The sequence below is a fragment of the Rattus rattus genome, chromosome 1 (assembly GCF_011064425.1).
Source record: "Rattus rattus isolate New Zealand chromosome 1, Rrattus_CSIRO_v1, whole genome shotgun sequence".
NCBI lineage: Eukaryota > Metazoa > Chordata > Mammalia > Rodentia > Muridae > Rattus > Rattus rattus.
The window spans coordinates 132,522,038-132,548,516 of NC_046154.1; the positions used below are offsets into that span (position 1 = coordinate 132,522,038).

The 26,479-nt window shown below is 42.1% G+C and overlaps 1 protein-coding gene across 3 annotated transcripts; it reads right to left on the minus strand.

Moving 5' to 3' along the window:
- Positions 1-7,850: 7,850 nt before the first annotated feature.
- Tp53inp1 (tumor protein p53 inducible nuclear protein 1) lies at positions 7,851-26,064 on the minus strand. 3 transcript variants are annotated; one of them, XM_032906002.1, is made up of 5 exons: positions 25,953-26,064; positions 18,062-18,319; positions 17,165-17,522; positions 14,650-14,687; positions 12,476-12,584 (listed from the first exon to the last, which is right to left on the minus strand). In XM_032906002.1, exons 2-4 carry the CDS (start codon positions 18,171-18,173, stop codon positions 14,666-14,668), a joined length of 492 nt encoding a protein of 163 aa, XP_032761893.1. In that variant the 5' UTR covers positions 18,174-18,319; positions 25,953-26,064; the 3' UTR covers positions 12,476-12,584; positions 14,650-14,665. The 3 variants fall into 3 exon arrangements, with proteins under 3 accessions (XP_032761877.1, XP_032761885.1, XP_032761893.1); XM_032905986.1 differs by lacking the exon at positions 14,650-14,687 and having other exon boundaries at positions 7,851-12,584; XM_032905994.1 differs by lacking the exons at positions 14,650-14,687; positions 25,953-26,064 and adding an exon at positions 25,496-25,888 and having other exon boundaries at positions 7,851-12,584.
- Between the last annotated feature and the right edge of the window lie 415 nt (positions 26,065-26,479).

Consider the following 26,479-nt stretch of genomic DNA (forward strand, 5'->3'; position numbering starts at 1 on the left):
GAGGATGGGTCATCCCCCTGCTGAGTGAGATAAGTCACCCTACCCACATTGCTGAGATGCTAGATTGCACATATTCTTTGCTGATGTAGCTCTGCGCCAAAAGTAACTGTACACCATTTGAATCAGCCAATTGTGTGTAACCTCGCGAAGTCCCCTGGCTTTCCCTATATAAACCCCTGCCTTTAAAGGCTCGTGGTCGGCTCCTCTATCTTCTGCGTGAGATACGTGTCAGGCCGAGATCTCATTAATAAAGCTGCCTCTTGTTGTTACATCAAGATCGGCTACTCGTGTTTCCTGGGGCACGCCATCCCGAGACTGGAGCAAGAGTCACCCCAATTTGGGGTTCTTTCATTTGGGGGCTTGTCCGGGATCTGGCGTAGCCCCCGGGGACCCGAAGGCCCCTTGGAGGTATGTTGGTGTGGATGTTGAGTGCGGCCGCTGTGTGTTGTGTATTGTGTGCTGTGCGTTGTGTATTGTGTGCTGTGCGTTGTGCCTTGGCCTAGGTCTGAGTTGAGAGTATACTCGGGGATCCCATATAGGTTTGAGTTGAGAGTGCGCTCGGGGATCCCGTACAGGTTTGCACTCGGGGGTGGATGAAGGATTCCCACCCCGTACAGGCGCCTAGGAGTAGATGCAGGATTTCTACTCCGTGCAGCCGCCCTTGTAAATTTTTCGGGCAGCGGAAGGGGGGACACCCCGGTCCCACAGGCTGCAGCTCTGGAAGACGTTCCAAGAGCCGAATTTTGTCAGAAGGACCCGGCAACTGACAGTCAAAGAGATCTGACTGTGACTTTCTGGAATCAGGGAGACGGAGAACTTCTCCTACCCAGGCGGTGGATTCGAGACCCAACCCCGTCCGAGGTTGCATTCGGCTGGATATATCAATCCAGGCGCGGACAAGCGTGCGTAGACGTACTGTTGTTTCTTTTTGGAGTTTCATTTTTGTGTTTAGTTCTTTCCTTCTTCACAATGGGACAGTCCGTGTCCACTCCATTGAGCCAAACTTTGAACCATTGGTCAGAAGTTAAAACTAGAGCCCAAAATTTGTCCGTGGAAATGAGAAAGGGACGCTGGCAGACCTACTGCGAGTCCGAGTGGCCGACGTTTGGAGTAGGTTGGCCACCAGAGGGTGAAGAACTCAGAGTTTCAAAAAGGTTAATCCCTACACCCTCCTCAGCACTCTGCCACCAGAGAGGACATGGTATACTGTCTTAGATCTCAAGGATGCTTTCTTTAGCCTGAGACTACATCCTACCAGCCAGCATCTGTTTGCCTTTGAGTGGAAGGACCTGGAGACAGGACATTCTGGACAATTGACCTGGACCAGACTACCACAGGGATTCAAGAATTCACCCACCCTCTTTGATGAGGCTCTACATCGGGACCTGACGATTTTCCAAACCGACAACCCACAGCTAACTCTCCTTCAATATGTTAATGACCTTCTTCTGGCGGCTGAAAACCAGGGTGAGTGCCAAAAAGGGACTGAACTATTACTATCTGAATTAGGCCGTCTGGGATATCAGGCGTCGGCGAAGAAAGTGCAGTTGTGCCGCACTGAGGTGACCTACCTGGGCTACATCCTCAAGGATGGTAAGCGATGGCTCACTGAAGCCCGGAAAAAGACTGTGCTCCAGATACCTGTACCTCAGACACCTCGACAGGTGAGGGAATTCCTAGGCACCGCCGGGTTCTGCCGACTGTGGATTCCTGGGTTCGCCACGCTGGCTGCCCCCCTCCACACCTTGACCAGGTCAGAGACTGAGTTCCAGTGGAAGCCCGAACATCAAGCGGCCTTTGATGCCCTCAAACAGGCTTTATTGACTGCACCCGCTCTAGTCCTGCCTGATCTAACCAAGCCTTTTACGCTGTTTGTAGATGAGAGAGCAGGGGTGGCAAAGGGAGTGCTAACCCAGACCCTGGGTCCCTGAAAACGGCCCGTGGCGTACCTCTCCAAGAAGCTAGACCCTGTGGCTAGCGGCTGGCCGTCCTGCCTCAAAATCATCTCCGCAGTAGCCATTCTGGTAAAAGACTCTGATAAATTAACCCTAGATCAGCCAGTAATGATCATAGCCACACACGCTTTAGAAAGCATCATCCGGCAGCCCCCAGACAGGTGGATAACTAATGCCCGCCTAACTCACTACCAGAGTCTGCTGCTAAATGATAGAGTTTTTTGGCGCTCCTGTCATCCTAAATCCAGCCACACTGCTCCCAGAGACAACAGGTCAAAATCCAATACATGTGTGTGCCAACATTTTGGCTGAGGCCTCTAGTACCAGAGAGGATCTGACGGATGTCCCCCTACCGGGCTGCCCCTCCTGGTTCACAGATGGCAGCAGTTTCCTGGTAGAAGGAAAGAGAAAGGCTCCGGCAGTGGTGGATGGGAAAAGGACCATCTGGTCCAGTGGACTGCCTGAGGGCACCTCAGCCCAGAAGGCTGAATTAATAGCCCTCACTCAGGCATTGAGACTGGCTGAAGGAAAAAACATTAACATCTACACTGACAGCCGCTACGCCTTCGCCACTGCACATGTCCATGGGGCCATCTACCGGCAGAGAGGTCTCTTAACGTCCGCGGGAAAAGAGATTAAAAATAAAGATGAGATCCTCAGCCTCCTAGAGGCAGTACACCTCCCAAGAAGGGTAGCCATCATCCACTGTCCCAGACATCAGGGGGGACAGGATGCTGTGGCCAGAGGTAACCGTATGGCAGGCACCAACGCCAAACAGGCCGTGCTTGGGGCCGTGATTCTGACAGTGGTAAACGAAAAGCTTCCCCTAAACCTAAGAGACTCTAGCTTCCAATATACCCAAGAAGAGCTAGAAGAATTTCATCGGTCTGATTGGGTACAAGGATTTTCTCCCTGCAGTGTGGCAGAGACAGCAGATGGCAAACAAGTCCTCCCAAACAAAGAGGGACACGACTTCATAACCAACCTCCACAGTCTGACCCACCTAGGTACAAGGAAGTTGATAGAGCTTGTGAACTCCTCTCAATACTATGTTCAGAGATTACCAGACTTAGCTCAAGAGGTTGTACAGAGCTGCCAAGCCTGTGTTCTCGTCAACCCCAATAGACCCCCGTCTCTCCATGGCAAGAGGCTTAGAGGAGATAGACCGAGGGCTCATTGGGAAGTTGACTTTACAGAAATAACTCCAGCCAGGTATGGTAATAAATATCTACTAGTGTTCGTAGACATCTTCTCAGGCTGGGTAGAAGCATTCCCTACCCACTCTGAAACAGCTCAAGTGGTGGCCAAGAAGATCCTGGAAGAGATCTTTCCGCGGTTCGGACTCCCCAAGGTAATCGGGTCTGACAACGGACCTGCTTTTGTTGCCCAGGTAAGTCAGGGGCTGGCCAGTCAGCTGGGGATTAATTGGAAATTACATTGTGCTTACAGGCCCCAGAGCTCAGGACAGGTAGAAAGAATGAATAGAACCTTAAAAGAGACCTTGACTAAATTAGCTTTAGAGACCAGCGGGAAAGATTGGACAGCTCTCCTTCCCTTCGCCCTGTTCCGTGCTCGGAACACCCCTGGAAGGTTTAAGCTGACACCGTATGAGATCCTGTGGGTGAAGCAGGGGGAATACATGATCCTGACCCCCCTCTTTCTCAACCCCTCCTTACCCGCCTCAGGGCTCTTGAGACTGGAGCGAGAGTCACCCCAATTTGGGGTTCTTTCACTGGTATCTTAACTTCTAGGAGCTTCTAGCCCAGTCCCTTTTTATCTCTTGCTTTGAGACAAAGTCTCTCTAAGTTGTCCAGGCTAACCTTAAACTCACTTTGAAACTCAAGCAGATCTTGAATTTGGAACCCTACCTTAGCTTCTAAAGTAGGGGAATTTCAAGCCTATGCCACCAGGCCTTGTTGCTCTCTGAGGAAAGAAAGGTTTGTAATCCAGAAATTTGGAAACTGGATAACTTTTGAAATTAAGAGCATTCTAGATGTCCTAAAAGTGCATAAATGAATGTATGCATGCCATGTTTCTTGACAGCCCAGCAGGGGGCCTGAAGTAATATACCCACGGCCTAATAAAACATTTATTTTTTAAAAGATCTATAACACATAATATAATAAATAATACAGTACATTATAGATTATTATTATATATTGCTTTCCACTTTAGTTTTTGAAATAGCCTTTCACTGAACCTAGAGCTTGCCAATTTGGCTAAATTGGCTGGGCAGATAAACCAGTGGGACCCTCCTATGCCCACCATCCAACACTGGGATCACAGGTGTACAGTACCTTTGTACACTTTTGTAGGTGCTGAGATCTGAGCTCAGGTCCTTATGCTTGCATAAGTTCTTTATAACAAAGACATTTCTCAAGCCCCTCCTTTTTTGTTTTGTTTTGTTTTTTTGTTTTGTTTTGTTTTCTTTGTTTTCTTAGTAAGTGGTATTTTGCCTGCACTGTGCACTACATGTATGTAGTGCCGTCTGAGGCCAGAAGAGGGCATCAGATCCTTTGGAATTGGAGTTTCAGGTGGAGCTACTGTATGGGTGTTGAATTAGGTGTATGGGTACTGAGATAGATGACCTGAGCCCAGGTCCTCTGGAATACTGGCCAGTTCTCTTAAAGGATGAGCCATCACTTCGTTCCTCACACTTCTATCTTTGATTCATTTAATACTTTAATGGTTACAGAAAAACAAAACAGCAGAGACTTTAAGACTTGGGAGAGACAGAGAGACATCAGTGACAACTGAGTTTTGGGTCTGTTAAGACAGATGGGGGTGGGTGGGGCAATAAGTTTGTTGCCAAAGTTAATGGGAGATTTTAGTTTTAAGGGAGATTTTAGTTTTAAGGGTTTTTCACACTTTAGTATTGCAAATGAAGAATTATGGACTGAATTTTGTTGTTGTTGTTGTTGTTGTTGTTGTTGTTGTTGTTGTTGTTGTTGAGACAGTTTCTCTGTGTAGCCTTGGCTGCCCTGGATCTCACTCTGTAGAGTTCCGCAAACTCAGAGATTTGCCTGCCTCTACCTCCCAAGTGTTGGGATTAAAGGCCTGTGCCACCACTACCTGACTCTGAATTTAAATTTTTACTTTTATTAGTATGTATATGAGAAGTTATGGGAGAACCTGTGTCATAGCACATGCGTGGCCATCAGAAGACAATGTTCATTTGTTTACTTTGGGATTCAGAGAGTAAATTCAGGTGTCTGACTTTCATGGCAAGCATTTTTATACACATACAGACACCCCAACAACAAAAAATAAGAGAAACATTAAATCTACAGGAAATGGGTTGATTTTATTACAGTTGTTGGCAGTGCTGTGGACCAAACTCAGGACCTTCTGCCTAGTAGGAAAGGGCATTGGCTCACCACTAAGCTGTACCTCTAGTTCATAGGCCAGTTTAGTTAGAACATAAAAAGTTTGCTTTGTCAAGTCCTACAACAAATGCTATGCCATAAGAATTAATGTTTTACCAGTCTAGTTCTATGACAAGGTATACAAGAGCAGTTCACATGGTCTAAGAATCAGAATTGAAACTTCTGATCATATTAACCTACCCCACCTCAGTGCTGGGATTACCTGCATATACCACTATATCCAATTTCATCCAGTGTGTCCAGGCTTTGTACATACATGTTAGTTAGGCAAGCCCTCTACCAAGTGAGTTACATCCCCACCCCTATTTGGTTTGTTTCTGAAGTGCAAGAAGGTTATGGAAGATTCTTTAGGCCGTCATCCCTTAGTCACTTCTGTACAACTCTAGGGCTGTAAACTGGCAATTCTCTAGCACATTGTCCAATATTTTCAGATCAGTAAGGCTTTCTTTTGAGCTAGGTGTGTACACCTATAAATTTCAGCACTTGGGAATCAAAGGCCTGCAGAGGGCCACAAATTTGAGGCTAGGCTGGGTTATATATTGAGACCCTGTCCAACTGTTTCTTTCCCTAAAACAACAAAAATTTCTTTTGAAAGTTATTTCTTAATTTCAAATCTTTCAGAATCTTTGAATGAAATATTTTGTTTTTTGCTTTTGTGTATTTCTCTTTTGAATGAAATATTGACTCCTTAACACTCAGAAACTTTTCTTTTCAGACAGGGCTGCACATAGTCTAGGCTGGCCTCAAATTTGCTATGTGTCACGGACGACATTGAGTCCTTGACCCTCCTGCCTCTCTCCACTTAGTAAACTTCTCAGTTTATCAAGGTATTCAGTACAGTGGCCCCCTTCCTGAATGACACAGTCTACACTCCTCAGAGACAAAGATGCCCTCAAAAAATGCTATATGACCATTTGAATGCTCCTGAGATTTGTGCTTGGTTCTTGGTGGCTTTAACTTGAGCCCCTTGGTGTTTCTAGGCAAGCTGGTTCGGGGTGGTGCCTGGGACCCTATGCTACCAGGTCAGCCTCTGTTATGATTTCAGGGGATTGGTTTATCTCAGAAAAAGCATGGTCAGCTCTTTAACTGCTAATCATTTTCACTTGTGTAAACTTCTGAAGGGACCGGTTTTAGAATGTGAGATCACTGAATAAAATATTTTGATTTCTCTATTGTTGGGATAATTTAACATCTTAAAGTTGATGGGTAGTTTTCATCCTGTGATTTGACTTTAAAGGGCTGGCAGACAGAGCGTATGTAGTCTGCTTATATCCCCAGTAGCTTGCACTAGTCACCACCATCTTGTTTTCCTTCCTCATGTCCTCACCTCCGCTTTAGCCCACTCACACCTCTCTGTCCCCACAGTCTGTAGTTGCCTGCTATCTCCAGTGTTTTATCTTTGAGAGACAATCAGTAAATGCTGAACAGATAAAATGGGTTTCTCTTTTTTTTTTAATTTGTATATGACACAGATTTTAATTTAGTTGGGTGTTACATTTTACTTAAAGCTTTTAAAAAGACCAAGGTTTATTGAGGTAATTTTCCAACACATCCTTTTTGGCAAAACTTAAAAGAAGTAGGGCTCAGTGACTGAATCACTTGCTTTGCAAGCATGAAGGCTGGAGGTAAGAGCCCCAGGACTCAGGTAAGTATTAGATAGTGAGTGCGGTGGTCACCTTGAGAGAGCTGGAGAGCTTTAAGTTCCTGTGAGATCCTGCCTCAGTAAAATAAAGCAGCAGCTACTGAGGAAGACACCCAGCATTAACTTTTGGTACTGAGCTTTTTCCCTCCCGAAGCACACACAAGATGCACACATAGAAGAACTTAATGAAAAACTGAAGTTTTATCCATGTTAGAAGTAAATTCTTCCCTTTTAAAGTTCTGGCTCTTCAAATACAAGTTTATTTCTACCTTAATTTGAAAAACAACATATCAAAAGTTCAAGACTACTCTGGGACACCGACTCAAGAAAATTAAACTTTGGGGCTGAAGAAATAGCTCAGTGGTTAAGAACACTGGTTACTCTTCCAGAGGACCTGGGTTTGATTCCAGGTTCACAACTGTCTGTAATTCTACTCCCGGGGGATCTGTCACCCTCTTCTGGCCTCCCATGGGCACTGCTTGCAAATGTTACACAGACAGACATGGAAGCAAAGTATCCATACAGCCTTTCCCCTCAAAAGAATAGATTGGTTAAAGGAGAGAGGACTAGTTGGAAATCATATCTAAATAATGTCTCACTTTAGATGGAGTGTGTGTGTGTGTGTAATGTAAATATGTATGTGTGAACTAAGGCTTTTTTTTTAAAAAGAAGACAGGGCTTTGCTATGTTGCCCAAGCTAGCCTTGTACTTGCAACAATGCTTCTGCCCCAGCAGTTACTGAATATTGAGATTTCAATGTTCAGCAACATGCCTTTAAAAGAAACATTCACAGCGCATATCAAACAACTTTGTGCACAGCAATGCTAAACAGCAGTGACCATGAAGATAAAAGAATCTGATACATGCTAAGTTAAAGGACATTTTATTTACTGACAGATTAAAAAACTGTAACTCTGGGCAGTGCAAAATGTACTACCAAACCCATTACAAAGAACTTGGGTTATTACACAATGTTTAAGCAATGCTACATGTTTTTTGGCAAAGTGCTGTGCTGTTCATTCTGTATAAAACTGACCATCTCTGACCCAATCAGTATAAAAATTTTATAAAAAAAAGAAAAACAGATAGTGGCTCAAGAAAACAAGCTGCCATTTATGCATAGATTGATGTACAGTATATATTCTAACCAAAATGTCCCTTTTAAGTTTCAAGTTGATGAGAGAAAATATTGTGCCCATAAACACATTAAGAAGGCACATAGTACAACCTACAATACTTTTCAGAATCCATAACTCATGTCCTGCCTTCACAAGGCAAATGTGTTCACAATTTTACTAGAGAAACAAATAAAGCCACTTCTTAAAAATAACACACATAATTATTGATTAAAGTTCAAAACTTCTGGAGGAAAACAAACCACACACACACCTGAGACCCCCAAATGCACACCTCTACCCTCACCAAGCACTGTTTGGTTTTTATAAGTCCATCTAGAAAACAATACTAAAACGTCAGGCTAGTATAAAGCCAAAATGGGCATTTAACAATTAGAAACATTTTTTAATATCATAAGGAAATTTATCAATGATACACAGAAATCATCCATTTAAGCTGCCTTCTTCTGAATAGTAACTTTTCTTCCACATAAAGGATACTGTTGCCAGTTTTTTAAAAAAGAAAAAAACAACTTCCTGTTGCTTCTGCACCTATTCCTGCCTCTGCATCTATTCTTGGTATCTCTCTGCACCTAAGCCACTTGAATTGCTGTCACATTTCAAAAGAAACTGGCCTGTGACAAAGTAGACAACACTGTCATACATGTAAGTTTGTTAAGTAGACAGGTGTTCATACAATTTTAACAGAAGAAGAAGGTAGGTTGCCATTTATAATACATCAGAGGCTGATGGCATGAACCTACCTACTTTAAAGACTTTAAAGGTAATAGTATCTATAGGCCTTAAAAAAATAAAGGATAATTTCAAGGCAACCATAGCATACACTAGTATCTCCTAGAACAAGGAGCAGTCTTTTAACTGTCTCTAAAACAGAAAGAAAAAGGTAAAAACTTTCCATTAGTCTATTTAAATTCATTTAAATGTCTATCTTCTAGTTGTAGTCCTTCATACTTATTTTTGTTAACAACTCAAAGAAAATGAGAATAAAGAAGATACCCTCCCTTGCTTTTCCTTCTTTTAAGAGTATACAGAGACTGAATGCCTCTGTGAGGACGGAGCAAATAGCAAAGCAATTCAGACTTTTAACAAAAGCAAAGACTGTAAACCTGTGCAGATTTGAGAAGCAAAAACAATAGCCAGGCATATGAGCCCTCGCAACTTTTAAGTAAGCATTCTTTGCTAAAACCAAAGAACTAATAAAAAAGAACAGTCTGCTGGAAATTGGAAAAATATACAGTAAGCTAATGTTCTGTTTTGTTTTGAACTTCCTGCAGTGGGAAGTAAAATCCAATCTTTGTGCATTTCTGCAAAAAATTCCCCACCTATCCAACCGTACAAATACAGATTATCACAAAGATAAATATGGCGAGCTAAGTACCTATATACAGTGCGGAATATAACCCAGGAAATAGTAATTAACAAAATACACATTCTATAATGTTTAACATAAAACACAAGCTTTGGGGAATGTGGTAAAAGCTAAAAAATAAGACCCCAGATAGCTGATGCACACCATGTATTCCAGACTTTGAAAGCTATCAGTTTAGAAATGGTCAGTGCTACTAAATTCTGGAGTCTTGCTTCTTTTTGTTTTTGTCTTACAGTGCTGGGGATGGAACTCAGGACCTTGCACATGCTAGGCAAATCCTCTACCACTAAGCTACATCCTCAACTCTTGGGATCTTTTTACTGCTTGTACTTTCAGCGCATTGAAGAACACTGTAAACCACTAGCAGGTATAACAGCAAAATGATGGTGATGGGGATAATGAGTAATCAACTCAAAATGCAATTTTGGCCATGTTTCCAAAAAATGCTTAACAGGTTAATATCGTTGTGTTATTAGACTTGTAGCTAACACACAGTAATTGCCTAACAAAACACCTAATGACTAAGAACTTCAAATGAGATACGTAACCTTTTTCTTCAGTTCTTATAAGTGCCAAGTTTAGACATAAACTTTAGATTCTCAGACAAAAACCAGTGTGTTACCTACTTAAGATATGTGGTGTGGTAATCTTACCCCCAAAGGGGAAAAAAAATCCCAATAATTGATTTGTTTGCTGGTTTTCAGGAAAAAACCCCAAGCATAGACAAAGCAAATGAAAAGTCAGTAACTAACAGAGATGTAAGTGTACTTAAGGGATGAATAAATGTGGTGGGGGAAAAAAAACCCACTGTATTTTAATACACAAACCAGTTCATACTGGCCAAACAGATTCTGATGCTGAACTTCCAGTTTGTGAGACACGGCTTGCATGTGATGTAAGGAAGTAGGGGGAAAGCTACATGTTTTCAGAGCATGTCCAGAAGACACTTAGCTGGTCTACTTCAAGTTACCAACATATGACCCTATAACAGCTGTAGTATAAAATGTGCACACCTCCATAAAAACAGATAGAAACAACTTCTCAGTTTAACAAACTTTACCGACTTGGCCCTTAATTAGAAAACCAATAAATAAAAGGGGGAGTCAGTATGGAAAAGGATTAAGGAAGAAGAAATCTAGATCCTTGTTCTAAAGAGACATCCGGGCACCTAATCACAGCCAGTGTTTGTTCAGAATACCCTTCAACATCTAACTGCAGCTCTAAACGCCAGCCTCGTCAGAGGGGAGCACTGTTCCTTTCTGAAAGTCTCTCAGGGCTCCCTGCATCAAGCTGCTTCAAGGATAATCCTTCACATAACAGTATCTTTTTTCCTTGAAATTATTTAATAAACAAATGTTTAGTTATGGTTGCAGAGGGGTTAGGGAAATGAGCAGTTGGAATATATAGGCAATGGTACTGTCCTCAGTAGAATGCGCTTCAAGCTGTATATGAGTTTAATTTTCCAGAAAGTATAGCTGGCTCATCAAAATCCACCAAAACTGCTTTTAAAAAGAACTGACCAGATAGAGGTTAAGAAAATGGACTTTCCTCTACATGCCGTTAACTGGTATATATGAGTGGAGCCCTGCACTCTAGCCTCATTAGCACCAACCCTGAAGAATAACCATGGCAGGAAACTGTCAGGCTTCCCACAACTAGGTTCAGTAGAAAGACCCTGGAAGTTCACAGAGTTCAGTTCTGACAGCCCCACCTCCCATCAGTATATAATCCTCACAACTCTGTGAGGAAGGTAAGTATTATTACTCCCCTGCTGTGGAGGAAACAGAGGCCAAAGTGGTTAAAGATATTGTGAAGTTGAAAAATGAAAGCTTGTGGAAACGAACCCATCAGTCTTCACTTGGGTGCTATAAACAGATGCCACCAGAAATCGCTTGGGAGGACAGGGTCCATGTCTGAGGAGTTATCACTGTGTCCCTCCCTGTCTTGTGGCAGACATGAGCATCTAGTCACTGAGTGCCTGGGCACACACTTGTGCATTTTCAACTAAGCTGGCAGTTAAAACTCTAGACATCTCCAAATACTGACTGCTCTTCTCATTATCTACAAACAGATTCCAAACACTATCTCATGGGTCGGATTTTCCCCTTTGCATATGAAACAAGTGCTTTACTCCACAACATCTGTAGTATTTGTACCATATCATGGAGTCACATCAGAATTACTGAATAATGTTGTTCACCAAAGTTAATGTACCTGAATTCCACAATGAACTGCAATGACTTAATCCGGGGTGGGTGGGGGGGTAGAACCATACATACAGAAATATGTCAAGTTTTCTTTCAAAGGTAAGTTCAGCCATTAATTCCATTATATCCATGGCAAAAAGAAAAAGAAAAAAATCACCTGTTAATGCTCGTGTTAGTGTAAAAATGTACTCATTATATACAGAAAAGACTATCAAGTACTGGTCAATAAAGTATATGGCTGACCCTGAGAATAAATTTTTGCTTACACAAAAGATTAAATAATACAAAATAAAGGAAATTGAGAAGATGCCTATTCTTATACTTGGGGTGAGAAATGTCCTTAAGATGCTAACTCATATATATATACCTTATTGTACTTAAAGACAACCCCAAACACTGTCACTGTATTGATATGTTTCCAAAAATATTCTGAAAAGGATTTTTAAAAGTAATTGTCAGGAGCAAGGCATTATGTGATACACAGCACAAAAATCTGGTTGTGATAGTGTCTAAACACACCGATACACTAAGCAATTGGTCTTCAGTTGGCTGGAAAGAGGCAGCACTTTGATTGTATGCACATACATCCAATACATATGCACAAAACCTAAGGAAGCCAACCAACATAACTCAGCCTTCTCAGTAATTGTACTGGCGTGGGCAGGGCTGGTGAACCACCCAGCCACTGTGCTTCATTTGTCGAGTGTGGTAATCCCTGGTAAGGTTCTGGCGACGGAGGCCATTTCTGTTCAGAGACTGTCTTTCACTGTGTCCTTTTATCCATTGGGAAGGGCGAAAACTCTTGGGTTGTTCCAAAAAGGTTGCCTGAGCAGCAAGCGCTGCAACACAGCAGTGAATGTGCGTCCCCAGTTCACTCTGGGCTTCCATTCTGAAACAGACCAAAGGGAGGCGAGTCGATAACAGCATCTTACGAAAAAGTTACTTAGTAATTTGATTTTTACACTCATTTGTCTATGGGTGGGTAAGAACTTGTTGTCTCATGGCTGATGGACAGATTTATATTTTGTGACTTTATTTGCTGAGAGTGGTCAAAGGGAGAATCAATCAACTGTTTATTATTGTCTTTGAGGTAGGGTCTTGTTATTGAGTCCAGACTACCCTCAAATTTACCATCTTCCTCCTTTGGCCTCCCAAGTTTTAGTGTGTCATAACTCCTAGATGAACGATTAATTTTTAATAGAAACATAGACTGTATTGTCCAGAGATGGCTAAATGGGCTGTATATTAAAAAGTGCGCTTTGGGGGCTGGAGAGATGGCTCAGCGGTTAAGAGCACTGACTGCTCTTCCAGAGGTCCTGAGTTCAATTCCCAGCAACCACATGGTGGCTCACAACCATCTGTTAAGAGATCCGATGCCCTCTTCTGGTGTATCTGAAGACAGCTACAGTGTACACATATGAATAAAATAAATCTTTAAAAAAAAAAATAGAAGTTTGCTTCATACTCTGAATGAACTTAAGGTGGTTCTCCAGGAGAACTGATGTCTATTGAACACCTGCAATTCTCTTTAGTTTTCTGAGACAGAATCTCATGTAGATTAGGATGCCTTCAATTTCTTATATAGCTAACACTGGCCTTGAGTTACTGATCCTCTTGCCTCAGCTTCCCATATGCTGGAATTACCAGTGTGAATCATCACACCCAGCTTTTGACTATTTTGAAGATATCTATTTCATTCTTATCATAAAATATTTTATTTGGTCAAAAGCATATATACTAACGTAGCTTCACAGATGATTTCTGGCTACAAGTAAAATATCCTAGGTAACATGTGACCCTATCTCATAGAAATGTACATAAGGACATTCCACCATTTTCTAGGTAAGAGGTCAATGCCTATTACACACACAACAGCTTTTTTATTTATGCTGCCGGTTATGGTAGTGTACACCTTTAATCCTAGCACTCAGGAGGCAGAGGCAGCTGGATCTCTGAATTTGAAGTCAGTGTGGTCTGTGGTCTATAGAGTTAGTTTCAGGACAACCAGGGCTACACAGAGAAAGAAACTCTGTCGCCCAAACCAAAACCTAACCAAAAACCCTGTATCTTAAAATGGTTGTATATAGTAAGATTGTTGTGTTTTCTACCAATCAGGTTGAATTAGTATAAACTATATTAACAAATAACAAAGTTCATTGTCTGCAATGCTGTGTACTGATCTCAGACTTCTTGCACAGTTGACAAATACTTTACCAGTTAGCTCCATTCTCGGTACAACTGTGAGGATAAAGACAATTCCTGAGATAGGTTATTCTATCCAGGTAACTTCAAGCTGTCTATGTAGCCAGGAATGGCCTTGAACTTCTGATTCTCCCGCTTGTGCTCAGCCCTCGAGGTCTGGGTTTACAGTGTGCACCACCACATCCAATTTATTCACTGGCAGCTGAACCTAAGTTTTCTTTTTTTTTTTTTTTTTTTCCTTTCTTTTTTTTTGGAGCTGGGGACCTAACCCAGGGCCTTTCTACCACTGAGCTAAATCCCCAACCCGAACCTAAGTTTTCTTGTACACTAGGCAAGCACTCTATAAACCGAGCTATATCAGTCTGAGTTGTAAGACTCTTACCACCAGCTATTTTATTCAGGAAGGGTAGTTACATGTTTTGTCTAAGATGATCAGAGGAAACTATACGTATGCATGCATGTACATGTACACACACAGTAGAAATAAAAGATCCCACTAAGAAATTAACAGTCGGTTCAGATGCAGCTCAATGGTAGAATGCTTGACCAGTATGTACAAGGCCCTCTGCTTGCCTGATCCCTAGTAGCAGGGAAAAAAACAAAAGAAAAAAGAAAGAAACAAGCAAATAGAACAAAAGCTAATATAAACTCAGTGTTTTTTGTTTTTTTTTTGAAGGCGGGCATTTGAATTCCTGGTCTCCCTGCTCAAACTGATAACACAGATCATATGGTCCCAAAGTAAACATACTTACTCTGTGCCCGTGAGTCTTATAAGCAGCTTTTTCTGGCCCTACAAATGTTAAATGGTGAACTATTAAATCACTAGTAAGATTTAAAATGCGATTTTAATTTTATTACTGGACATGGTCATTTTTCTTTAATAAGACTGATTTACTATGGGCAACTGAAGACATATTACTTAAAATTATGGTTGCTCATAAACTTTCACAAACAATATTAATAGAGTCTAAGATGCAATAAAACATACATTCCAAAGCCATTATAAGTACTTACTTTCATACTCATGTTGGGTTACACGGATATCCCTGAGGACAGAGTAAAAGTAATTTGTGGAAGGACAGGGTTTATTGCTTGCTCAGGAACTAAGGATTGTTTACTCTATAAAGTCTTGCCATTTCAGTAACACTTGATTCTGCCTTGATTTAGAAACATGCACACACGTATATCCCTTTTGAGAGTGTCTCACTGTGTATTCCGAAAGCTGTTCTTACACTAGTGAGCCTCCTCTGCCTCACTCTCCTAAATGCTGGGATTATAATCACATATCACCATGTCTGGCCTTTGATAATTCATTTATGACATAGGAATGGAAACCTAAATTCTTGTGGCATCAAGTTACAAACACTTAGTCCTAGATAGATACAGTACACAGATGCTGGTTTAATAAAGCTCATGAAATACTCTAGGGCTAGGTTCTTATGGAGAAGATTAGAATGTGATTTGAAACACTCTCCCACAGCACTGCATCCCAACCCTCTATTAATTTCTTAATGGTATCTTTTAGTTCTACTCTATGCGTATGCATTAAGAAAATAGTATAAAAAGCATGCCCTAGTTGGGTTCAAAGTGTGGGCAAATAGTTACTGGTATGAGCCCATATAGTGAAAACAACCTAGGATATACCTGGGTGTTAATAGTAGTCATCTGTGGGTTGTGAGGGTGTCATTTCTGCATATTTAAATTTTCAGCAATGAATATCTGCTGTAACCTGTTACTTTGCAAAGCTGCCAATTATACACACACACATACTTTAGTACTGAAAAGTATCAAATGCCAGTAAATAAAATTTAAAATGATATTTTGTTAACCATGTTTTTTTTCTGTGTATAAATTTTTTTGAGATTTTATTCATTTGTGTGTATAAATGTTTTGCCTGCTTTTAAACCTGCACCACATGCCTGCAGTAGTCATAGAGGCCAGGAGATAGCATCATCCTCAGGGGCTAGAGGTGTAGTCACGAGCCGCCATATGGATTCTGGGAATTGAACTCGAGTCAAATGAAAGAGCAGCAGCCACGCTCTTAACAACTGAGCCATCGGTCTAGGCCCTAATCGTGTCAAATTGTTGCATGGACTCCACAGAGGTGAGTCTGAATCAGCAGGGAAGAACTGTTAACTGAAGAAATGCTTAAAGCAACTATAAAGCAATTAAATCAGCATAAACAAGTTATCTTTTAAATTTTAGTTGGGATGCTGAAAACACTTTACTCAGCAAAATTATGGCTTTCAATCAAGTGCCACTTGAAGACCCAGTTTATGCCTGGTATTTTGTGACTGTATAAAGGCATGATTTTTGTCTTGGTCCAAGAAAGAAGAAATATATTTAGCCTTGCTAAAATGCATCTGTTATATTGGGACTTAAGAGGGTAGTAATTCTAGAAAGGTTAGCACTGCCTGGGCTTTATTTATATTCCATATAGCTAGAGCGTGGTCCAGTGGAGCCACAGCCTAAACCATGCCAAACCCTTCAGACAACAGCGCATACTCCAAAGGATCCAGACTTACCTGAATCCTCTACCTACAAGAAGGAATAATCAGTGGCCAACACTCAACATGCTTTGATGTTACAGGGCATGTTCCATGGACACGCATGATGAACTAGTCAGACTGAAATGGAGATGAAATGGAGAGAGGGGACTTGTTTTTTGTAAGTGAGAATCATCTCAGATGTATTCTTGAGAATGCTCTCTTAATTAAGGCCACTAAGTATCTGGAAGGTTGATTTGGAACACACTAGTCCTAACTGACTTCCCTTCCCTGAGCTTACACTTCCTTCAACTCTCTCCATTTTGGACTATCATGTAACAGAACATCACTTCTGAAATCTGAGGGCAGTCTTTGGAACAAATGCTTGGATTTTCAAGATTAAGCACCATTTAAGATGACTTAGCTAAGAATATGTAGAAGAAAATAAATGTTTGAGGGGAATTTGATACCCTAAATAATCTGGTCTATAATATACCAGAATTACATTCTAATATACTTATCAGAAATACTAGTCTTTTTATTTCCCACCAGTAGCATGATTTTATAAACGAAATGGCTATTATACAACTGAGCCATGCTACAATTAATAACCTTATAAAACGCAATCTTGACCTGAATGTTGCATTTATAGCCCAAGTTACTTAAGTACATTTCTAGCACACTTAGTTTCATGTCTTCTAAAGCCTTAGCTGTGTTCTGTGTAGAAATGAAACTTTTGCTTAGCAGATCACTTAGGCAGAGCGAAGTGCTTGTACCATACCTGGGACCACTTGAGTTATAGTCATCGTTCCCACAGCTAGCTTCACTGAGACCAGGACAGGAGTTGTGCACAGCATAGACAGACATGCTGGGATGTTCAATGAGAAGGTTTTCCATAGGACTTGTTTCCACTTTGATAGTGGTTAATCCCCCTGCTGTAAAACATGGGGGAGGAGTGATGAACCAGCTCTCCTCCATTGGACAGGACTCAAACTGAAGGAAGCAGGAATCGCTGGTGTCAGCCAAGCACTCCAAAGATGTAGGTAAACAGGAGAAGACAGAAGTGTGCTCTGCTGAGGACTCTTCACCAATGTCTTCATCTTCCTCCTCCTCTTCTGCTGAGAAACCAGTGCAGGTATCTAGATTGTGACCCACAATGCATATGTGGAGTCACCCATCAAGGTCGCAACACAGAAAAAAAGACAATACTATATTAACAGGTGCTCACACAGGCATTTATATTTGCTTGAAACAGTTGCAATTTCCAATCTCTTCATTACACAGACATTGAAGAATGGCTTTGGACATTCTAGTCTACCAAATAAGCATATTATAAGCCCTGTGGATTCCTGTTGCTCATATGAGGGTTTCCTACCAAAGTGCTGACCAGGCTTTATAGGTTACAAAACTAAGAGTTCACATTTTCTGTGTATGTATGTACACATTCATGTTTGAGGGTACTAAGAAGTAGGTATATGTGTGCAGAAGCACTTAACTGACAGCCTTCCTCCAGCCCCAGGAGTTCCCACTTCTGAGCCAGGTGTGGTGTTACGGTATGCCTATAATCATAGTCTTGGGAAATGAAGGCAGGAGAATCAACAGTATTTAAGATTATTGTCAGATACATAGTTTGCTGGATGCCACTTCTTGTGACAATTAATTGTTGCATATGCCTTACCTATGAAGTCAACAAGAATCCACTCATCATCTTCTTTCTCACTAAATTCTGGCTCGTGGCTGGAAGAAGTAGTGACTTCGCCTACAAACATTTTATTCAGTCTCTGAAACATTGTTAAGGCAAGATGAGACTTTGGCTGGGTATCTTTATAGCTGAGATTTCAAAACCCTGTCTTCAGCTGGCCCAAGGTTACAGGCGGGAAATTAAAGTGCACAGTGTTTTTTCAGCTTAGGTGAGGAGCAGGAAGAGTCATCATCCCTAAAATAAAACAGAAGAAGATAGCTATTTATTATTTGTTGTGAGATTGTTTTTTATTTTTGGAGATAAGGTTGGCCCTTACTTCAGTCTTTTGCTTCCACCATCATGCCAAGCTGTCGTTTCCTTCCCTACTGTCCTGCTGTTTTGTACTCATTATGTATGCCTTTCAGTGTGCCTTATATTCAAAACTTGTGAGAACAGCATAGTTTAGTTTTTAAAACAACTCCCCCCTTTCTCACTTTAAATCTTAAGTAGATGGAGCTGGAGAGACAATATGGTTAAGACCATGTGTTGTTCTTGCAGATGACCAGTTCATTTCCCAGCACCTACATAGTGGCTTGCAACCATCTGTTAACTCTAATTCCAGGAGTTCTGACACCCTCTCTGATCCCAGAGGGCACCTGGCACACACATAGTACATATACATGCATGCAGGTAAGACACTTATACACATAAAATAAATCTGGGGTGGGGGGCTTAGGAAGATAAGCCAGTGAGATAGCTCAATGGGTAAAGGCACTTGCTTCTAAGCCTAATGATTGAAGTTTTATCCCTGGGACCAACACAGTAGAAGGAGAGAACCAACTTATACTTAAACTCCAACCCCCACACATGTGCTACACAACTTCAATTGATAATGGCTCCTACCTTAGGTGGTTGTGGTGAGTTCTAAATGACAAAACCCAGTTTATTTCATCTAAGCACAAAGTAGAGTTATAATTCCAGTTTCTACCTGGCTACCTGATAGCATAGTCAACTCAACACACATCAAGAATAATTTTTATTTTCTCAAGAATATCTTTGCTTTCCTGACTCAAAGTTCCCTGGACAGATCAATTGTTACTCTACAGATATTTAGTGAGTACCTACTATGTATAAGGCATAGTACTGGACACAAGGGGGCACAGCAGTGAAAAAGAATCACATAGAAAGTGGAACTAATGCAATTATGGATGTAGCAGAAGGAATACTAGCTGGTCCTCAGACAGCAGTAGTGTAGTCATATACAAAAAATAAATAAAAAAAGACAAAGTCAAGAACCCCAGGTTTGGAGATATCTATCTTTCACCTTAGATTGTGACTAGAAACTCAGAATTTTTTGGCCAGCTTGGGGTACATAGTGAAATGTTATTTTAAAAACAACAACAACAAAAATCCTAAAAAAAAAAACCTGGCAGTGATGGCCATGCCTTTAATCCCCGCACTCAGGAGGCGGAGGCAGGTGGATCTCTCAGGAGTTCAAGGCCAGCCTGATCTACAGAATGAGTTCCAGGACAGCTAAGGCTACACAGAAATGCTGTCTCAGAATAAGAGTGGGGAGGGGTGGTCAGGAAGAACCAGGTTTCCAGAAAAGTCGAGTTTTAGTGGGATCATTAAAGGCAGGAATACCACACAAAGTACAGGATGGATGCTACTGCTATGCTGAGTTCGGGGAATGTATCATGTTAGAGATGTTAGGCAGTAGAATACAAGTTTGGGGTGTGGGTTTATCCAGGAATACAAATTTAGGAGATGTCAGCACAACAAGAATGACAAATAGGCTGTTTTGCTTTGGACAGTGTCTCACTCTAGCGCTAGTCCAGGTTGGTTTGAAACAGTGATCTTTCTGCATCAGCTAAGATTACATACATTAGATACAATGTCCAGCTCACTTTCAAAATCATCTTTAAAGAACAGGTGAGCTGTGCAGCTAAAACATCTGGGTCCACCCTCTTTTATAGACTACACTACCACAACTATTTGCATATAAGGGTAAAACATCTGAAAACATGACATCAAGACACTTTGTGGTTGTAATACATCACCCTCGGCCATTAATTATTAAAAGTGGGTAAACAGGAAATATCACTTGCATAACCAGTTTTTTGAATCTGTCTGGGAAACAACATGATCAGATTGTGAGGACTGCAGACTAAAGAAATCAAGAGAAATTATAGAAAAAAAAATTGACTGTGCAGTCTGCCTGACCCAAAGGATGAGTCATTATGAGGTTGGGTATACATGAAGGGTTTTGAGCATGTAAGAAATGGGGAGTAAAAATACTTTCAAGGGCTGGAGAGATGGCTCAGCAGTTAAGAGCACTGACTGCTCTTCCAGAGGTCCTGAGTTCAATTCCCAGCAACTACATGGTGGCTTACAACCATCTGTAATGAGATCTTATGTCCTCTTCTGGTGCGTCTGAAGACAGCTACAGTTACTTATATGCATAAAATAAATAAACCTTTAAAAAATACTTTCAAATTTTCCCAATTTATCTTTGTTATGAGAGCAAATATCAGTCCAAGTACAACTGTGCTGAATGGGCTGAGAAAGCCTGATTATTAAGGCTATATGCTCTAATTTACTAGAGCTCCTGTGGAATGGAGAAAACCTCACAGGAGAATTCTTCAGTGATCCTGAGTGAGAGCCTTGGGACAAGCTGGCACTTGGACTCAGGCACAATTGTGACTACAAGCCACAAAATATGGTTAGATCAAGGATACTGGGGCAACTGCAAACTACCCCCCCCCCTTTAGCTACAGCCAAATCCAGGGCTATGCTTGTAATATCTGGACTCCACAAACATGCTGCTCCTAACAATAGCTGTGAGATACAGCACAAGTCATACTCTTGGTTTCTTAAAGTTGGGAGGCCATTTCCAGATGTCACATTTCTCTGCAAGAATGAGCATGGGGAAGGAAAGAATTCATCTTCAGCTCATAGAGTGACTGCTGGTATTTCCATAACACATCTGGGAGCCTTGAGAAGTGCTCAGAATGGAATCCTGAAAGAGATGACTGCTAGCCTAGAAACCAGCAGGGCAACTCTGGCACTATCATAGGTAGCTGGAGTTGTGTGAATTAATCCTTGTGAGCCTTAGGCTCACTGTAAAAAAAACAAAAACAAACAAACAAAAAAACAGGAGAAATGGGCAGAATTGCTTCAACGAGGGCCCACAATATCCAATCCTGATATGAGGGTAGCCTAACTATATGAAGTTCTCTGTCACTACCTTCTGTAGGTGTTGCCAGGGACAACCAGGTGCTAGAGAGTCACATCCAATAGCAAGGCTGCCACCAAATACATCAGATAAAACCATCTTGTGTATTTTAGTACTGTGACATGACCAAGACACTGAATTTTCTTTGTGGAGGGGGAAGGGGAAGGATTGTAGTTTGAGACAGGGTTTCTCTGTGTAACAGCTGTCCTGGAACTCACTTTGTAGACCAGGCTGGCCTTAAACTCACTGAGATCCATCTGCTTCTGCCTCCTGAGTGTCAAGATTAAAGGCATACACTACCATGCCCTGCTGGAATCTTAACTTTTAAAATTGTTCTGTTGGTTTAAAAACTTAAATATTTTTTCTTTCAAGACAGGGTTTCTCTGTGTAACTCATTCTGTAGACCAGGCTGGTCTCAAACTCAAATCTTCCAGCCTCTACTTCTCAAATGCTGGGATTAAGGACATGCACCATCACTGCCTGGCTAAAAATTTGTATTTATATGTGTGTGTGTGTGTGTGTGTGTGTGTGTGTGTGTGTGTGTGTGTGTCTGCCTGTCTGTCTGCATTTGTGCGTGCACCTGTGCACACTTAACTGTCTTGCCAGTCCCTCAATTTAGTTGTTGTTTTTTTTTAATAAAAAGTAGATCTTCTTATGTGGCTACCCCAGAACTTTTGCTGTAGACCAGGCTAGCCTCAAACTCAGGAAAGCCACCTACCACTTCCTCTCACTCCTGAGGTTAAAGGTGTATACACAATACCCATCCCTTAATTTTCAATTCTAACCACTCTAATAAACTGGTATTTGAGTCATACTTCAGAAAACTTTTAACTGCATCTGAACAGTTATCACATGTGAGCCTCCTTTGTCAGCTGTAACTTTATCAACCAAGTACAAAGCCAGGCAGGGAGTGTTTTAGCTTTGCCCAGCCAATTGCTCCCTTGTATACTCAATCAGCTATTCTTAAAGCAAAAACCTCATGGACCATGAAGAGGCAAGACAAAAACTTACAGGAGGGAAAACCCTGAGATTCTTTTTTTTTCCTTTTGGAGCTGGGGACCGAACTCAGGGCCTTGCGCTTGCTAGGCAAGCGCTCTACCACTGAGCTAAATCCCCAACCCCTGAGATTCTTTTTTTAAAATGTAAAGCATAAATAAAAAGCCACTGTGGACTGGGGGGGGGGACCCTAAATATGCTTTAAGTATTTCCAGTGAGAACTTTGCATCTGATTATGCCACTCATATAAGGTATGTACTGGAATGTATTGGAAAGTATTCAGTACTGAAAACATTAAATATCTCAATAATTTTACATCACTCATATATCAGTGTAATGATGTTTTTGACAGTTAACATAGGTACCAAAAATTTAAGGATCCACATAGAACATTGCTGTTGTGTTAAAAAAAAAAAAAATCCTAGGAGCTGAAGAGATAGGTAAGCAGTTAAGAGTGTTTGCTTCCCTACAAAAGTTTTGCTGCCCATCACCCACAGGTGGCTCACAACTGCCTTTAACTCTAGCTCCAAAGGACCCCATGCCCTCTTCCGGCCTCTGCAAGTACCGACATGCATGCTCCCTCATCTGTCTGTCTAGTCTTCCTGTACATGTGTGTGGGGGGTAACAATTAAATACCTTTAAAAACTCTTCCTAAACTTTTAACACCCTGTCCTTCCATATGAAAATGTCCCTTCATAACAGTCACTATTCCTTTTGACACCCACCTAGAGATGGTAGCTCCGAGAGGGGAGCAGGCTTGTATGGTCACTGACTGATACTCACAACTCTAGGGCAGTAGGAAAACAGTGAAAGCTCAGAGAAAACATGAATCCCAAGAGGACAGACTGACAAAAATAGCTTTGGAATTTAGCAATGAGGCAAGAGAAGCAGGATGAAGCAGCCTGTTGTTCTTAGGTACTTGGAAGCCTCTAGGTAGGAAATAGAAACAAATTATCTGGGCCCAAGTATTGATCAAGTCAGATTACCCATTACTTCTTACTTGCTTTAAAATATCTCAATCCTCCATTACAAAAAATAAATGGTATCTTTTTTTTAATCTCTAAGATGAACAAAACCACAGCATAGAAGTTGAGAACATGAGGGTGGATTAATTCTCTTCCACCACTTTATTCAATCATTGTTAGCATCTGGCCCATTTTCCAGTTTTTTGTTTGTTTGTTTTGTTTTGTTTTGTTTTGCTTTGCTTTAGATTTATTTATTTATTTCATGTACGTGGGTACATTGTCGCTGACTTCAGACACCAGAAGAGGGCAGCAGATCCCATTACAGATGGTTGTGAGCCACCATGTGGTTGCTGGGATTTGAACTCAGGACCTCTGGAAGAGCAGCCAGTGCTCTTAACCGCTGAGCCATCTCTCCAGCACCCCCCCCCTTTTGTTGTTGTGTGTTTTTTTTTCCTTATAGGCATAGTTTTTAAAAAGTCATACTTAAAATTTAACATTTTATCTTGTTTATCACATGAGTTAAAAAAATGTTTTGTGGACAGAGAAAGTGGCTGAGTTTACTTGTGGGTAAAGCATTCTCCTTTAGAATTTACAGTGGAGCAGTTAATTTGTAAGATCTTTTTGGTATTCCTTTCTCAGTTTTTTGTTTTGTTTTTGTTTTGAGACAGTTTCTCTGTGTAGCTCTAGCTGTCCTGGAACTCACTCTGAAGACCAGACTACTCACAAACTACTGAGAGATCTGCCTGCCTTTTTAGTGCTGGGATTAAAAGCATGGGCCACCACTAACCAGCCAGCACTTCTCTCAGTTTGAGATTCATACCCAGGGAAAGATGGTGTGGACTTAACTTGGAAATTTGGTCCTTCTACCACATGTGGGAGTTATATTTTTTTTCTTTAAAGGGCAAGTGTGTGTGTGTGTGTGTGTGTGTGTGAGAGAGAGAGAGAGAGAGAGAGAGAGAGAGAGAGAGAGAGAGAGAGAGAGAGAATGAATATGCTTATGGTTTGTGATAGCCAGTTGATATATTTACTTCTCTGTCCTGTGATGAAGAAACTGAGCCTCAGAATGAAATGAAAATAACTTGCCAAAAAGCAAAGAGAGCTGGTATCTTGGGGCAGCAGTAGGGCAGGAATCCTTCCAGTCTGGTGTCCTGCTTTTCCCTGCACATGACCTCAGGCTCCTTCCAGCCTGATTCTAAAAACTTCAGAGACTAGCACTTCTCAGTGGTTTTGGCTGCCAGCAGGAGGCTCCAAAAACATTTTTAAAATTAAAAACAACAACAAAAGCACCCACAACTTTGATGAATGCAGTTTTGAAATACCAGCTGGCTAAACATATCACTGAAAAGCAACCTTAAAACCATTACTTGTGGGCCAGAAAGAACTCAACATGTCACTGTGTCTGGTGGCAAGGCCGAGTGTGATCCCTGGAACCTACATAATGGAAGAAGAAGAGAACCTACAGTTCAGAAAAACACAGATGCTAATACAAAGGTTTGTTCTTTTAGTCAGAAACAAGAGCTGGCCTTGAACTCGAGTCTCCCACTGCCACCTTTCCAGTACTGCAATTACAGGCTTGAGCCACCAAGCCTTGGCTTTGATTCAAGTAATTTAAAAATCAATTTTGAACTACAAAAATACCAAGCCAAGAAAGTTATCGTTGCTCCTTACACCTCTGTCTATTAAGCTAATTTACAAGGAGATTATTCCCCTATGGACTTACCACATCCTGTTCTGAAGTCTGAAACAGTGAACAGAGAGCAGTTATTTAGGTTGGTAATTCCCTGCTTTGTTAACCCTAACTTTTGAAAGCAGTCATTCCCAAGAGAAATACATCAGGGAGCAGAAAAGAATAAAAGACAAGATAAAAAGAAAAAAAAAAAAAAAAAAAAAACCAAAAAAACCACCACAATTAGAGAAACTGGTTACAAAAATTAGTAGGTCATAGTTTCCAGCAAGGACTTTGAAAATTATAGTGGCTGAGGCTGCGCAAGCTGCCTGGTGTTTTCACACCTGCCAATGTAAAGTATTACAATCACCACCAAGCATGTGATTTCAAGATCTTGGGGCATTTGTTAGGATGTCTGTCCAAAGACCCAAGAGTCACTCCTCTCTCTCAAAACTACTCAGCATTCTGAAAGGGCTCTTTCAGCCAGGAACGCCTTAGTCTTTAGGAGTTACAGGTGGAAAGGGGTTCCCCCTTAATCTACTCTGAACTTTTACACGGAGTAAACATACCGTGAAAGTAGAAGCAAAATGAAGGAATTGCACGTGAAATCCCGCTGCAGATAGTAAACACTGCTTCCTTTTAATTAGCTGTGTGGCCCTAAAATTAATTTCGTTGTGCCTCCAAGTTTCCTCTGCTTAAATAAGCAAAGTTGGGGCCTCACAGGGCGGTCGCGACGGTCTGAGATAAAGTACTTAGAACCCACAGCAGTGTCTAGCACACCCCAAGTGCCAGCGATCAAACTGATGAGGACGGAAGCCACGGGAAGTGCTCTTCCCACAGGTGCAGGTTCGGTGATGCGCGAGGTCAGGAGGGGTCCGGGCGGGTCTCGGGGTAACGGAGCAGGTTTCCCGTCACCCGCAGGTTCTAGGTGTCGCCGTGCACGTCACGGTAGGGAGAGGGCCGGGTAGGAAAGTCAGAGAGCAGGCAACGAACCGCCGCCCTCCCGCCCGTGTCGCCCGCACTTACGTGAGCCGAGCGGCGCGGCGGGCGCTGAGGTAGCTGCGGCGGGCCCGGCTCCTGCGCTGCGGTCGCTGCCCTGGCGGCCGCCGGCCCGTCCGGGTCCTTTTGTTGTTGTGCAGCTCTGGGAACAGCTGATCGGCTTCCCGGCTCCGCCCCGAGCCGCGCCAGTCCCAGGCCGACCAATCCGCTGTGCGGGGGCCCCCGGGGCCGCCCTGCGAGAGGTTGTCACTAACGCACGTGACCTGGCACTGGGCCGGCGGCGCGCCCCGGGCAGAAACAAGCCTGGGCAACAAAGCGGGAGCCGGAGAACACTCGGGGCGAGCGGGAGGAGGGGAGAGAACAGGAGCCCCGGACTGGCCGAGGTGGGAGCCCGCAGGACCAAGAGAAGAGCCCGACCCCGGGAACCGCTTCGGCTGAATGAGGAGCCCAGAGTGTGGGTACAAGGCACTCAACGCCCTGTTGCCAAGGCGGTGGTTAAGGATACCAGTTGCTCCTCTGGCCAGTAGTGTAGAGATAATAAGCCAATAGTCATG